Source organism: Limulus polyphemus, unplaced genomic scaffold, assembly GCF_000517525.1.
Source record: "Limulus polyphemus unplaced genomic scaffold, Limulus_polyphemus-2.1.2 Scaffold77, whole genome shotgun sequence".
Classification (NCBI taxonomy): domain Eukaryota; kingdom Metazoa; phylum Arthropoda; class Merostomata; order Xiphosura; family Limulidae; genus Limulus; species Limulus polyphemus.
In genome coordinates, this window is record NW_013665687.1 from 404,759 (window position 1) to 422,056 (window position 17,298).

At 33.4% G+C, this 17,298-nt stretch overlaps 1 protein-coding gene across 1 annotated transcript; it reads right to left on the bottom strand.

Annotated features, from left to right (window-relative positions):
- Positions 1 to 8,747: 8,747 nt before the first annotated feature.
- Positions 8,748 to 9,998, bottom strand: LOC106467004 (cuticle protein 10.9-like). Its single transcript, XM_013927317.1, has 3 exons — positions 9,990 to 9,998; positions 9,332 to 9,451; positions 8,748 to 9,098 (listed from the first exon to the last, which is right to left on the bottom strand). The coding sequence occupies exons 1-3, from the start codon at positions 9,996 to 9,998 to the stop codon at positions 8,748 to 8,750; spliced, it is 480 nt and encodes a 159-aa protein (XP_013782771.1).
- Between the last annotated feature and the right edge of the window lie 7,300 nt (positions 9,999 to 17,298).

The following is a 17,298-nucleotide window of genomic DNA, read 5'->3' on the forward strand; positions in this document are numbered from 1 at the left end:
GGATAAACACAATCTTTATATGAAAGCCAATTTTTGATATTAAAGACTAAAGTTAAAATTTAAATAGACCATTTCAGGCATTAACGCAAAGAAACTTTTCTTGGAAGATTTCACTAATTTACGCCAAAAAAAAAAAACTACTACACTAACTTCGTATAATTATTCTACTAAGTCATTAGCGCTTCATGTAAGGGGTGTGTTCTGTCTGTCTTTATCTAATTACCCTATGGTAATTAATATGTAAAACGTGCTGTGTTAAATTTCCTTTTAAGTGTATCTAATAAGAAAACGTTTTCGTAAAGAGAAAGACAAAGCATGGAAAACTATGGGTTCTGAGAATATGGAAGCACCCCACACCCCTGGCTTGACGTCTGTGCATGCATGGTTCAAATCATATGCAGAAGTTTCGATTTTATTCAAGGGATTTCAGCACCCCACTACAAAAATTGCTCCATAGTCAGTCGATAAAGATTAGCTAGTTAACTGTGGATCGACAACGTTATCATGAACAGTTACTGACACCCTTACTGCCCTAAAACAGTATTAGAATCGTTTGTTTGTTTTTGAATTTCGCGCAAAGCTACACGAGGGCTATCTGCGCTAGCCGTCCCTAATTTAGCAGTGCAAGACTAGAGGGAAGGCAGCTAGTCATCACCACCCACCGCCAACTCTTGGGCTACTCTTTTACCAACGAATAGTGGGATTGACCGTCACATTTTAACGCCCCCACGGCTGAAAGGGCGAGCATGTTTGGTGTGACGGGGATTAGAAACGTTTCCATGTTACTGCGTGGAGAAATGATTTTTTTAAGAAAGGCCTTACCGTGGTTATCATCCTCACCACAACATTCGAGTCTCTTATTTTCAACTTAATATTTTCATCATTGTCTAGTACCCGTTAGCTCACAGATATGACACACCCCCATTTTAGTTATTGTTTTATATTTTGTATGTGTAGATAATACCAGTGACAATGTAGCACCACAGATATGTCAAAAACTCACACGTGTTTTGCTGTTGTTGTTGTTTTTTTACCAGAAAATGGTGCAGTAAGTGTTAACTAAAAACATAATATAATTACATTCTCACATTTTGAAAAATTCCTTTTTTGAAAAAAAACAAAACAAATGTCAATAAAATAAGACTCGAGATCAAATAGCTAAAATTGTCTAATGACTGATATTGTCAAATTAATTGCGCTCAGAGAAAAAGGTATACTATTAGAAACAGGGATTCAATTACTTGAAATTATTAAGGCCTTGTGCTATGGCAACCGTTCACACCTGTGCTATGGCAACCGTTCACACCTTACCTGGATATCGCCACTAACATTTACTCCAAGCAGTAGATGACTTGGCAAACATTTTTTATTATCAGTTCTTTCTTTCACACACATTTGGTTCATTAGTTTTTATGATGCATAGCGCAAAACACAGACAAAAAATGAACTATCGAATTATGTATGGTGTACTTCATACAAATTAAAACTAACAATATTATAAAGAATTTAAAAAAAAAGAGCCCCAAATAAAACACTTCCCCGCAGAACAACATGTGTAATATGTGAAGTTTGTTCTTCTCCGACACAGTAATGGTATTCTTTACACGTTTCACAGATCATTTATATACTATAATCCCAAGGTCATCTACATTAAGCTTCATAATTCTTAATAATAACTATTGAATTCTATTTTATCTGTTGTACCTTTAAAATTGTAAAATATTTCACGGAAATCCAACTGATTATGTAAACTTCCGCGATTTCAGATAGTAATAAGCTAGTAAAAGTTATTGCTGTTGTTCGTTATCATTAACTTTTAAAACTCTTCTAAGGTTGAAAATGTTATAATTATTCTGATTAATGTATGTAACTTAATGTTTCGGTGTTGCGTTTGAACGTCTTAGAAAACGATTTTTACAAGCAAAAGCCCCCTAGTGCTCAGCGGTAAGTCTGAAGGCCTATAACGCTAAAAACCGGGTTTTTCAATACCCGTGGTGGGCCAAGCACAGATAGTCCATTGTGTAGCTTTGTGTTTGGCCTGGCATGGCCAGGTGGTTAAGGCACTTGACTCGCAATCTGAGGGTCGCGGGTTCGAATCCCTCACACACCAAACATGCTCGCCCTTCCAGCTGTGGGGCGTTATAATGTGACGGTCAATCCCACTATTCGTTGGCAAAAGAGTAGCCCAAGAGTTGGCGGTGGGTGGTGATGACTAGCTGCCTTCCCTCTAGTCTTACACTGCTAAATTAGGAATGACTAGCGCAGATATCCCTCATGTAGCTTTGCGCGAAATTCAAACAACAAACAAACAGCTTTGTGTTTAACAACAAACAAACAAATACAAGTAAAAGATTTAGTGCTTCTTGTCCCTTTTTTTCGACTTAGAATCATTTTTATTTTAATCGTGGATTTCAAAGCTTAAATACTTATTAACATTTTATCAATTAAGAAAAGGCTAAAGAGGTTTTTCTAGCATTCCTCTAAGATTCGCAACAAAAACCTGACAAATGTGAACATTTCAGATTGATATAAAGCTCAAACTTACTGACAGGGTAAATGAAGTTAAGAATGAGTATGTTTTAAACAATGAACAGCATGTCCTGTCTAGCTTAGCCGTGAGAATATAAAAATGCTCTAAACTGAAGGGGGGAAGCATTATTGTTCGACCAAAAACAACACGTGTGGAACATAGTGGTATATCGTTTTTATTACAAGAAAAACAATTAACTTTTCTAAGCTTCTATAGATTTCTTAATAGTCTCTGAAAGTTTAAATTTATTACTCAGATCACTGATTACCATCTTTATACTAAGCAAATACTTAGTAGCAATAAAGAAGAAAGATTAAAATGATTAGGTTAAAGAAAAGAACAAATGATATAAAATTTGATACTAAGGCTAGATTTACTCAAGCCGATTGGTTGTTCTTAATGCTTAAACTAGGTTTTCTAGCCTGACTGTTGACAGGGCTTTATTCTTTACAGCGATGGAATTTAATATGTCTAAGAGAATCAATTTTGGCTTATTTAAACGTTAATTAAATAATTGTCTCTATTAAAGTTGGGACTTTTTTAAATTCAATAATTTATACGTATTTTTGTTGGTATTTTCTGTAACTATGTATTTTGAACATTCCAGACTATTTTCTTTTCTTTTCTTTTTTTGTGGTTGTTGTTGCTTCTTCGTTGAGGTAATTATTATGTCCACAGGTTAGTTATTGAAAGACTTTAGAAAGTGTTTGTGTGTGTGCTAGAATCTAGGGTATGTGAAGGTTTCATCAGAGACGCCTAGGGAACATGCTTGATGTTTCATGATGAGACTGTTGCCTCTGGGCGGAGTTTGACCTATCTTTGCAGTCCAGCAAAGGCGTGGTTTTCTTGCTGTCTCTTTAAGGGGTCGACAGAAACTGGTTCCGCAGCAAAAGAAAAGCAAGAGTGATTTAAATAAATCAGTCAGTTTGGTAATTCGTAAAAACTGAATCTGGTTTGTTATTTTTTTTTTTTTTGGTGAGCTGAATTCCTTTGAGGAGATTCTGAAGGCCTATTTCTATGTTTATGGCGATGCTAGTTCAATAATAATGTCTGAAGTTCACTTAATTATAAACCAAAAAAATGTAAGTAAAAATTGCTCTTATCTAAGCAAATAAAAAACAACATTAAAATCACATATAAATTTATCTAAATTTAAATGTAGCAATATCAAATGAGTGACTTTGAGTCATTTAATTTTGTTTTCTTTGGTAATGACTAGAATATTGTCCTATTTCAAATTTTGGTTTAAAATGATGAAGCAATGAGTTCCTTAACGTGTAGATTTCGTTCATCATATAAAATCAGTTTTGACTAATTATTTGACGCCAGAATTTAAAGCCATCAATCAGAGAGTCAACTTTTACTTAAGTTTAGTAAAGTCGTTGCTTTCTAGTTAAATTTGATTAGTTTTGTCTCTGATATCATTAAAAAAAATGTATATTAACCAAACAATGTACATCTTCTAATATTTTACATTTTATATATATACATTAGCTGAGAAAGAATTTTCAATCTGGTCCAAAACATTTTCACATTGTCCTGACTGTATATACAAGATTGAACATAAGATTGAACGCACATCGTGGAAGGTTCTGGCGCGAAAATCAACGTTAAATAAAAGAAACATTTTCGTTCCCAGTCTCATTATAATCTAAATCTTTCAGATTCAAAAAAGTATATATTTATAACGAAAACAATGAAAGAAAAAACCAAACACTTTGTTCGTGAAACTGTCACATCTTACCGTCCAGGCTGCTTGCTCACTTTATTTGTTCTTATATGAAACTCATACTTATATTGGCAACTACTCGCTTATCTGTTCTTATTTTTTCTTGTTTTAGTTTCGAATCAAATCTGGTATATATCTCAAAAATATCTAGTTATACAATGCCACACTCTGAAAAGTCCCAAAACAATAGGTTTTGTTAACAACTTGGTGTTTCATAGCAGATATCAGAACCTAAATTTTTCCCCAATTTTCTTTGAATATATTTCTGAAAATATAATTTTAAATACGTATATAGGCTAAAATGTATAACTTGTAACTGACAAACAGTAGGCTAACTTGTATTCACTATACCGAATGTGTTGTGTAAGTACATTGGGCATGCCTAACAAAACTGAAGTGAAAAAATTAAACTAACCATTAGAAATTTATCAGTTAAACCGAAGTTTGCTAAGCCTTAATAAAATGAAAGTGAAATTTGAACCCGCTTATAGGTTTAACAAAAGGAATATTAATGTCGAAAAACATTACCCAAAAAGATAAAACATCCACTGTAAGTTTATTATTGATCACAATGAACGTAACATTTTAATTGCTAGTTTTCAATGGTAAATTATTAGCATCTATATTAGAACAGTCTTTAGTTCAAACTATGTTTGGGCTTAGATTTCACATATACTTAGAACAAAACTCATCTAAAGTTGTTGTCTTTAAATATTTTAACTGTACGCTGTATAGTGCAAATATTATACTCCCTAACCTTAATACTTGTTAATGAACAATAAAAAAAATGCTTATGAAAACACCATCTTATCCAACATTTTATTTCAAATTCTTGAATGTCAATCAAGCCATATACTGCATTCTCCCGAGAACTAATGTATATATATATTGTTGGTTTATTTAAAAGCAAAACCACATTGGGCTACCAGCTGTGTTCACCGTGAGGAATCGAACCCCAGATTTTAGCGCTGTAAGTCCGTAAACCTACCGCTGTCCCACAGGGTATCATATATTTTGTTAACATCATGTTCATTCTTTCAAGAATTGTCTGTTAATTACGTGTTTTTTTTCAAATTCATTTTATGTGAAAGGACGTTTTCACAACTAAAAAAATTACAAATAATTTTATAGCTCATTAATATCCTATGAAATTGTCTTAAAGTTAAAGTAATGAGGATTTAATGATTATAAAAAATAATAAATTATTAATTAGAACCAGTAGATCCTTCAACGTTAGGAGGAACTAGAACTAATATATATACTTCAGTTAAACGACCCAAAGTTTCGGAAAACGAGTGTGACAAGTGACACTATTATTGTTTATCTATACTATGTCCCCTTATGACTGAATTATAAGCTTGAAGGCTAATAACGCTAAAACTTTGAGCTCGATCCTATCGGTGGTCATATCACAAATAGCTCATATTAAAGCTTGGTACTTAAAACAAATCAAGCAACAATTATCTTTTTAATGTAAATTACATATCCATAGTTAAAATATCGCATTCTATATTCTCTCTATATGTATTGTAAAACCAAATAATACTTTAAAATACTAAGAATATAGTTAGATAATACAATTTATCCAAAAACTGCACAGAGAATGTTTGCAAGTAGTTTTTATACAATATTTCGGTATTTTATAGGCGTGTATAGTTTTTGCAATGCTAAATGGGCTGCACTGCATGCCATGCAACGTTTCGATCCCCATCCACTTATTCTGGTCTGTAAATCTATGTAACCATACAAGTAGAGCAAAGATCTACGTCTCCGCCCTAACGTTATTCGTGTTTTTCTTGGTTTCCCATTGCGCTGTCATGTCTCCTCAATGTTTAACAAAATATGTGAGTTTTAACTCTATATACTTACCTGGATAAGCTCAGGCGTGTTTTAGTGAGAAATAAGGATGTGTGATAATAATTTCATTTTAAAATCATCACATGTTTGATTGTAACTATCACAAATATAAACGGTTTTAAGTGACCAATCAATCATGAACATTAAGTGACGTAATTTCTTCTGCATATATCTACCGCGGTGCGCATAATATCTTCATAAATTTCTTTAATGAGCCAACCACGTGATAAAGGCGATTGCTAAACCTGAAATATTTAATTGAGAATTATTTTGAAACATACTTTTTGTCGCAAAAACACACTTGAGCCTTTCCTATGTATAGACAGTTTTAATATATATTAAAATACATGGGTACTTTATTAAATTTTGAAGGGATATTTAAGAACAATTTTTAAATCAACGAAACAATTAGCATAATGAACAGTGGTTCTGAAATGTAGGTCTAAACAATACCTGTGCTTGTACTGTTATGTTTTACGTTGGAAGAAATTGTAGCATAGCCTTTATCGACAACTTTAATTTATCCACTTGCATTACTTCTTAAATTAGGCTATTGAGGTATATTTTGGATCGTAGATGAGTATATATCGAAATGTAAATAATGATCAGTATTTTATTATTAAGTTGGACCAAATTCCTGTCTCAGATCTCGGAATTGTAAATAATCATAAAGCAACGTTTCCATTTATGTTATTTCATACTCATATTGACTTCAGTCTCTCTGCTTGTTTCTGAGAGAAAGTCGTATGTCTATTTTGCACCAAAAGTACAATTAGTTTAAACAATTCTCTTTACTTGAGGATCGACTCATATCTAAACTACATATATATATATTGTATGTTGTTTAGAGTCCTTTCTGTGTGTTTGTTTGGCGTTGAGTGTAAAGCTATACAATAGGCTATGACAGGTATCGAAACCCGATTTTTAATGTCACAAGCCCTCAGATTTACCACTGAACCACTCGAGGGGGAGTTCTTTCTATTTTTATTTTAAACACTTTTTTCCTCGGTCACACAGTTTATAACAAAGAATTTAATAATCTTCAATCTGTCAAGCAGTATTTGATAATATTCAGAAACAAATGATTACTTACTATCGACTACACCATTGTAGACTCAGAGAAACTAATTGCATCATTCGTTACCGCGCCTAGGTGGATAACACAGACCAAAAACAAGGGACGACCATTATCTGTCTCACTCTATAGCAACCCATAATAGTTAAAACATTATAAGATCCCATGATTGTAAAAAAAAAAAAACACTCTATAATATCCCATATCAAAACACTATAAGATCCCATGATTGTAAAAAAAAAAAACACTCTATAATATCCCATATCAAAACACTATAAGATCCCATAATAGTAAAAAAAAAAACACTCTATAATATCTCATAATAGTTAAAAACCACTCTGTACAACCCATAATAGTTAAAACACTATAAGATCCCATAATAGTTGTACCAAATATTCAATTATTATTTATTAAGGATGAAACGATATTTCACTCTAACCAATTCCCCAATGGGACAGCGGTAAGTCTACGGACTTACAACGCTAAAATCAGGAGTTCGATTCACTGCAGTGAACGCAGCAGATAGCCCAATGTGGCTTTGCTCTAAAACAAACAACTAGACACTCTATCCAATAAAAAATAAAAGATACCGACAGGTAGCTAGAAAAAAATGCAACACCACTGGTATCTTGACAGGAAAATAGTAAAGGTTATTAACTTACTGTAGTCTGCTGTGAAATCTATAAGCAGTTGTTGTGTATATTGGATAATATAATTTCAAATGTTTTGAAATCTATGAGCAGTTGATGTGTATATTTGATAATATAATTTCAAATGTTTTGAAATCTATGAGCAGTTGATGGGTATATTTGATAATATAATTTCAAATGTTTTGAAATCTATGAGCAGTTGATGGGTATATTTGATAATATAATTTCAAATGTTTTGAAATCTATGAGCAGTTGATGGGTATATTTGACAATATAATTTCAAATGTTTGTATGAATTAGAAAATAATGGTTGTTATTTGTACAAACTGTCTTTTCTCTATCGTTTATTTTCGACTTTTTAATAAGTAATTTTGATGTTTAATGGTTATGAAAATATATTTTAGTTGTTTTTTTTTGTAGTAAACATTTGATAAAGTTTGTAATTATAACCTCAACATTTTAAAGCAGATTCGTTTTTAAATTCACTTAGAGAGATTTTATAGAACGAGGTTAAGGAACAACAATGCGCATATCTGTCAAATTATCATATTTTCCAAAATTTTTATTCGCTATATTTGTACAACACAAAACGGCTTAAGTGCTCCACATGTAAGAAAGTAACAATACACACACACACATACATATATAATGTATAGAACAAAATACAAATAATCATAGTATGGACATATCGTTCTCACTTATAAATAATATAGCATGTTTTATAAATCCGACTGAAACAGATTATAGCCACATAACAGGCACCAAAACATTATACTTTAAACAATATATTTAGCAGCGATAGTACACAGTTAGCTGTAATTAAATATTTAATTAATTATCCTTTTTTTCATGCATACATTTAGAGGTTAGAAATATTTATATTCAGAGCATAGAGTCATTTTACATTTAAGCGTGGCCGTAACCGTAAGCCAAGGGGGCGTGGTAGTAGGGAGCATGTACCAGTTTGACGATTTTGTGAACTGGGGCAGCCTTAACTTGGATTGCAGGGGCTTCCTGAGCTGCTACCTCGACATCAGCAGGATTGGCGTTAGCGGTGCCTGGTTCGTTGGTCTCGATGGAAGACTTGAAGCCCTCGGCATCAGCTTTATAATTTACTCGCCGGAAGAGTCCGTTAGCGTCTGTGTAGGAGTAACTACCACTAACGGCGCCACTTCCGTCTCCGGACTCCTGGCGGGCTTGAGTGTTACCATCTTCGTCTTTAGTTTCGTAACTGAAGTCATAAGGTTCGGGTTTCTCCTGCTGGTATATGTGTATAATATTTATTGAATGATAAAATATGTCTTACATAAAGGTTTTTAGTACAATACTAAAAATACCAATAATTTCTCCTGCGCCTTTTTTAAATATACTTCGGTGTAATTTAACAACTAAACTATATTTTAGTCAGGTAAATTATTTTATAGTGACACAAAAAATAATCAGTAAAAAATATAAATCAGTTTTCTTAAGTACAATAAATCGGAACTTACAACAACGGCAGGTTTAGGTTGGTAGCTATAGACGGGAGCATGGACAAATTTGACAGCTGGGGCCGCATAGAATGGATAACCAGCATAGGCAGCTGTAGCGAGCATGCACAGAGCAAGGAGCTGGAAATAAAAAAAATAACAATAATATTAAAGCTTACTGAATATATATATATTTTTTTAATTTAATTAACTTTTTTCCAACATTATTCCTTTTGAAAAGTAATGTATCTATATTTCTAGGCCCGGCATAGCCAGGTGGTTAGGGCGCTCGACTATCAATCTGCGGGTCGCTGGTTCGAACCCCATTCATACCATACATGCTCGCCCTTTCAGCCGTGGGGGCGTTATAATATGACCGTCAATCCCACTATTCGTTGGTAAAAGAGTAGCCCAAGAGTTAGCGGTGGATGGTGATGACTAGCTGCCTTCTCTTTTGTCTTACACTGCTAAATTAAGGACGAAATTTGCGCGAAATTCATAAACAAACAAACAAACAAATATATATTTCTGACAAAATGTTTCTTATATAATGAAAGTTTCAAAATGTATCCAGTAGAGGGAAGTATTGTTTTATGAATACGTAAATGTAACTTTATACTTAATACAGTTTAATATTATATATATAATATAAATAAATTCACTTATAATCCTTCATTACCTTAAGCATCTTAGTTTCTCGTGGGATGAAACAAGTCAGCACGTAAAGAAGTGAGTAGTTTTCTGGAAATCGCTGGACTTTCCGGTTCTTTTATACTCATTTTTGGCCTAGTTTGAGATGTTAACTGGATCAATGGACCATTAGAAAAAATATATAAAACAGCTTTATACTGATGCACAAAGATGGGTGTAGTGAAAGTTTACCTCGAGGGAAGGGTTTTGGTCTAAAGCTGCCCTCTTTAACCAGAAGTAAAAGTAAAAAATTTAGAATATAGGCTTTCCGATGTTTTTGTTGTTTTTTATCAGAAAATTTCTCGGATATTTAGAACATAATTTAAGTATCACTTTCTCACACTTTCAAGAAATCGTTATATTACAAATACTATGAATTTTAATATTAATGTTCGATAATATCACTCGTGTGTACATTGTACCTTACACTAGTTCGATAAATCAAAAACTTATTCAAGGCTTATATGCCAAGTAGGTGTTATAAGTCAGGTACTAGTGTCAGAAAGTAGGTTTTGTAGACATCTAGAAATGCACACGAAAAACCTAACCTTCTCACCCAAATACATAAGCCTTTTTCCTTAAATTCCTCATCATACCGTGTTCATGTTTTTTATTTCACTTTTTTTCCAATTTCTATCATTTTCACATTTGCTGCTCTTCCTATTTTCTGCTTAACTGTCTGAAATTTCATTTACCCTCCTATTTCCTTGACGTACATTTTTCCGTTTCCAATGTCTGTTTATAGTTTTTATCATTATTTTTTTCCATCTTGTAAACCTTGTTTACCTTCTATTTTTTTCTGTTTCTTTTCTTCTGTTACATTTCTTTCTCTCTTTCTCTTCTTTTCCATTTTCATTATTACTGTTTTCCTTAACTAATTTACACTACTCTTTCATTATTCCCTCTCCATTATTCCCTTGTCAACTTCTACTACTCGAACTAATCTGTTGCTGTTAAACTTATTTACGTTTCCATTCAGAACCAAAGACAAAAACGATTTTTCACCATTTATATTTGATGCTTTCCCTTTTAACCCTATATAATACTAAAAAATCAGACTTGATATGTAATTATCATAGTCCTTCCATACTATATTTGTTTCGTAGGAGATATTATAGACCTAATTCCTCGGAGAATATGGATATATTAATTACAAACTGATTTTTCTTTACATCTTTTATATGGTCTCTCGCTATTCTACTTCATTATATATTTTGTTTTGGTTATGTTTTTCGTTGCTGACGATTAAAACATGGAATTAGTAACGTTAAATAAAAGGCCTGTTGCGTTGAAATGTGCACAAAAAAATGAAAGTTTAAACTTTTCCATTTCAAACACTTAGTCATGTATATGCAAGTTTTAACATAATTTATTGATTCTACATTGGATTAGGGCCTGGTAGATAAGGCGCTCGACTCGCAATCTGAGGGTCGCGGGTTCGAATCCCAGTCCCATCAAACATGCTCGTTCTTTACCAAACATCGTTACAAAAATAAAACTAGTATCACTTAAATAGTTTTTATTCTACTGCACTTTTTGATAGCAAAGTCTAAAAAATACTAATTTAACTGAGAAAAACAAACACACGTTAGAATCAAATACACACTTGGTAAATATATTTTGCAACAATTCGTTTCACTGAGAAATTTACCGAAAACACTTACTATATATAATACGGATCTGAGGTTTGCGTCCCGCAGATATATTTCTGGTTTGTATTTTTTATTTCATTTTTTTTTTGTTATAGAAAATGAAAGACTGTTACTAACGGGATCCGGATCAATATCATATATGCATTTTCCTTGTAACTGTAAACACGTTAAACAATTGTTCTACTAAAACACATTTTGCCACCAAAAAAGGCAAAGGGTTCGAACCCTGTTTGGAAAATTTTTGTCCTTCAGAAATGTAGATGTTTTGTTCTTAAATATATAAAAATTTGTTTAACCTACTTGCTTGCGGAAAGCTGCTACTCTTACAACGTGATGTGTAATTTTTATACTTTGATTAGGGCGTTGATGTCAAAAGTTCTTCTTCAGTTATTTCATTTCCAAGTTTACTTAGTAATAACAAAATAAAATGGAAATATACTGTATTAGAAAAAAATAAAAACTAATAATTGTATTTCTGTAGTTACTTAACACAGATTATTATGTTTTATGCAGTTTTTATGGTTAAGCACAAAGCTGCACATTGGACTATTGTGTTGTTGCTGCCGCAGGGATCGAACATTGAGTTATGACATTGTAAGCTCTCAAGCAGAGCCAGAGGGGTGAGAATCATAACACAGAAAGATGCCAATGATAACGCGAAAGAACTGAAAAAAAAACACACGGATACAAATTTTCAACATGCATTTAGTTTTACATTCAACGTAAAAAAACAAAATATAAAACCTATAGTGTTAACAGAATATGGTCTGATAAGTTTTGTACGTTTTTATGTACAAATTTAATGATAGGAGGTCTAATATCCTAGCCATCAGGCCATGCAAGGCCGTTTTCAATTTGATAAAAAAAGTTGTGACGTGCTCCTTTTATGTAATGAAAACGATTTGAAGTCGAACAGAAATTATCACTTTTTATTTGGTTTTAACTTTAATATAAAAACAAATATCCCCAGTTTCGGAGAAAAGAACTCGTGCTCCATTATTTACCGATAACAGTATTTCAGAATCTATAGAAAGCTACAGGTAGTGGACAAAAAAATGGAAACACACCTAAGTAAATGAGGAACAACAACTATATGCAATGCAGAGGCTGCCACACAAGTGTTTCTCGTCCATTAATTAAACAAATAACATCCCAGCATGCATAGGGTCATGTATAAAAATGCTGGACAGGCCTGGTTGCCTATAATCATGGCTGGCATGGCTGCATGAGGAGACCTCAGTTACTTTGAAAGCGGGGTGATTGTTGGGGCGCGTTTGGCGGGAGCTTCAGTGGCCAAGACATCTCAACTTGCTGATGATTCACGAGGAAAAGACATCATCAGCAAAGGGTCATAGTGGGCAGAAGCACATACTCCAGAATCGTGATGTTCGTTCATTAATTCGTACTGCAAGACAAAACAGGCGAACAACCACAGATCATTTAACCGCAAATTTCAACCTGGGGCGGGAGAAGTCAGTTTCATCAAAAACGGTCCGCCGAGAACTTCCCAGAACGGGATACCATAGTTGGGTTGCAGTTCACAAACCGCTCACCACACCTAGCAATGCACGTTTGCACGTCCAGTGGTGCAAAGAGCACAGGCTATGGACTACAGAGCAGTACAGAAATGTGATATGGTCAGATGAATCATCCTTCACCATGTTCTTGACAAATGGACAAGTACAAGTGTGGCATCAGCCTAGGGAACTCTATAGCCCTGAGTGCTTGGTTCCAACAGTGAATGATTCTGGTGGTTCCGTAATGATGTGGGGCACATTTGCCTGGCTTGGTTTGGGTGCACTCATACCCTTAGAAAGCAAGGTCAATACCAATCATTATTTAATGGTATTGAGTGGTCGTCTTCACCCCATGTCATAGCATTTCTCTCCTGCAAAGATGGGTGTCTTTCAAGATGAAAATGCCCCTCGTCCACAGAGTACGAGTAGTCGCCCATTGGTTTGAGGAGTATAACATTGACGTTATCCACATGTCATGGCCTTCTCAGTCACCAGATCTGAATCCAATCGAGCATGTTTGGGATATTCTGGAACGACGCCTGAGACAACGTTTTCTACTTTCATCAACTAGGCGTGAGTTGATTGACTTTTCCTCTCGGTGGAAGTGTTAACGTTCTGTTTCTGTTCTGTCAGTTGGAGTGTTACTTCTTGTTTTTGTCCTCTCGGTGGGAGTGTTAACGTTCTGTTTCTGTCCCTTCGGTGGTAGTGTTAAATTTCTGTTTCTGTCCTTTCGGTGGAAGTGTTAACGTCCTGTTTTTGTCCTTTCGGTGGGAGTGTTACCATCCTGTGTCTGTCCTTTCGGTGGGAGTATTACCGTCCTGTTTCTGTCCTCTCTGAGGAAGGGTTAGCGTTCTCTTCGAAAGCTGAGGCTTTTCCTAGTGTTAGATATTTCAATATGTTACTGCTTTCCAAAATATTTTTCAAAGTTAAACAAAGTAAATATATTGTAAGTCTTTGATTTTAGTATTAAGCCTAGACAGAGGGAAGAGTTAAAACTATTATAATTACAGAATTGATTGCGTTCTGACTATGAATAACCAAATGATTTCATTTTTCAAACCAAATGCAACAGAGTGAACCTAATCACATTTAAACCAAAAAACAAAACAAAGTCCCATGATCTCACAAAGTTGCCAAACATCGTCCAATAACTACATGTGCAAGTGGTTTCATCTATGTGTGAATTACTTGAAAGCTTGATAAAATATTATGCATGGTGGTATCACTTTCAGTCCTGGTCATCACATTTCTATAACTCATAGAGACTGAATATAGATACATCTAAACATAAGCAGCTAATTATCAACCACACAAATCTAGAGAAGTCAACACTGGATGTGTTGGGTTTTGAATCCAATAGCTTACGGTTAGTTATTTGAGCCTTTTAATAAAAGTGCAACTAGCTTTTGAGTTATATAATATAGAGTTAGTTATTTATTCGAGGCTTACATTTAGCGTTTGAGTTATATAATATAGAGTTAGTTACTTATTCGAGGCTTACATTTAGCGTTTGAGTTATATAATATAGAGTTAGTTACTTATTCGAGGCGTGCATTTAGCTTTTGAGTTATATATTTCACGGCTAGTTAGTTGTTATTGATCAATAACAGTACACCTGCATTTTGGGTTTTATAATGCACGGTTAGGTATTTGAGTCTGATTAACGAAAGAACGCCTGAATATGAGAACAGGTAATGCTAATGATTCAATTTTTCAGACATCAGTTTGTTTATAGTAATAAAATAAATTTGTAGTACATTATTTTTTGCTGTAATATGCTTTTGAAATTGCAGAATAAAACGTTTGCAAATAAACAAATTTCATGACAGGTTTGTCAAAAGTCATGGAACTGGAAATAAATTTTAAGGTTATGTCTCTCTCCCAAATATAAATAATTTTGTGCAACTAAGTTATTACGAAAAGTATTTGAAGTATTTCTGCTACACCGATCTTGATGATGAAACTAGTTGTGATAATATCAAATAGGAATAAGTAACTTGCTCTCTTTTCGTTTATAAATAAGACGAAGGTTGCCCTTTTCGATGAGACATTCAGTTCCAAAAAAGAAAATAATAACTTTTGTATGTTCAGACATAAACATATGTAAGCATAAACGAGTATATTACGAAAATCTGTAAGGCATTTTTCTTGAATCTTAGATTGTTAGTTTGTTTTAGAATTTTCGCCAAAGAAACGCATAACACTCCCTAATTTGGAACTGATACACCCAAGCAAAGGCAGCTAGTCAACCACATTTACCCGCCAACTCTTGTTCTACTCTTCTCTCGCAGAATAATAGGACTTAACTGTCATTTGTACAGAGCACCCTCGACCTCAAAGTGCATATTTTTTGTTAGTTGTTTCTGAACAACATTTTAAATACATTTTTGGAAGGATGAAATTCCTGATTAATTTGAGCATTGGCTACACACAAATATTGCAGAGAAATCAGGAAATTGTTTTGGTAAATTTCGTGTCGTTTAGTTGCTCAGAGCCAAAACAATTAATTTTGATTAATATTTCTAGTGTCTGTATTACTGTCCCCACTCCTTAAATATCAAATAAATTATTTTATATTACAAACCTTTCATGATATTGTTGAATTTTATTATTAGCAAGTCTTGAGAAGTGACTTTTTATATAACATTTTGGCCGACTTATAGATTACATGGCATTTTTATTTGACCAATAGGATTAAAATTTAAAAACTATTTTCGTTCAGTGATTACATTTCATGTTTGAGAGGTTTTAAAATAAAGAGGTTAAATCTAGAATTCAATCAGAAAATATTTTCAAACAAACTTACAGTATAAGCTTGTAAGATTATCATACCCCCAGTGGCACAGCGGTATGTCTGTGGACTTACAACACTAGAAACCGGGTTTCGATACCCGTGGCGGGCAGAGCACAGATAGCCCTTTGTGTAGCTTTGTGCTTAATTCCAAACAAACAAAAGATCACCATTATTTTTGCGCTAGCTCATACCATTTGATTTTTTTGTAAGTTTACATTTTTGAAAACATTCTTGATAAACATGTTTGTCGTTTTTGTTTCTTCATAAACTACAATCGATAGACCCAATCTCACCAATTTTATTTATCTGTTTTTAAACAAGATTGTGAAGATATTTTATTTGGTCATTGGTGAAAAACAGACGATGAATGTATTAACTACTTGCGTATCTGCCCAACAAGTAGTTCAGAGTAATCAGAATATTTTCTCGTGAAGTTTGGTGTCACTTGGTAGCTCAGAGATTACCAACACTATTCTCTATTCGGAGTTCTTAGGTAAATACATTTAAGTTACTTTCTATAAATTTTTCTATTTCTCCTATTAGCAAAACCATAAAAGCTCCTTTCTTGACCAATAGGATTACAATATGGAAATTTAGCTCACTTTCAAAGAGATTGACAAAGCAAAAGATACTCAGTTTTAAAATTTAGCAGTAGAAACGTGTCGTATTACAAAACAAACAAAATATCTTCGAGTAAATAAAACCTTTTTTTCTAAGCTTAGCTTTAATAAATAAGCTTTCTGTGATACTGTAGATCCTGATCTTTATCCGCGTTAATAAATGATGTCACAATATATCTGTGTGTTATTGTATACGCGCTCTTTTAATTTAGAAAGTAGATTAATCACAAGAGTGAGTAACATTACAACAGACTTACCTTAGTCTTCACCACCACTCCCATTCATTATCAAAGAAACAGAAATGCAGTTTAGAAATAATTGTAAGTTTATTATTCATTTACATGTATTTCTGATTTTTATTATCTATGTATTTTTTTTTTATTTTCTAAACTTAAAAGATCGAACTAACAGCGCATAAATTCCTTGCTGAATGAGTAGATAATTTATAATAACCTTTATAATACAAATATAATCAACAGTTGAATAAATATATTATTCTAAACCTTATTCATGAGCAACGTTTTCGGTACCAACTATGACTTAATTATATGGAAATAAACCAAAGATATGTTGGTTTTGTTTGCTTGTTTTGAATTTCGTGCAAAGCTTCACGAGGGCTATCTACGTTAGCAGTCCCTAATTTAGCAGTGAAAGACTAGACAGAAGGCAACTTGTCATCACTACCCACCGCCAACTCTTGGGCTACTCTTTTAAC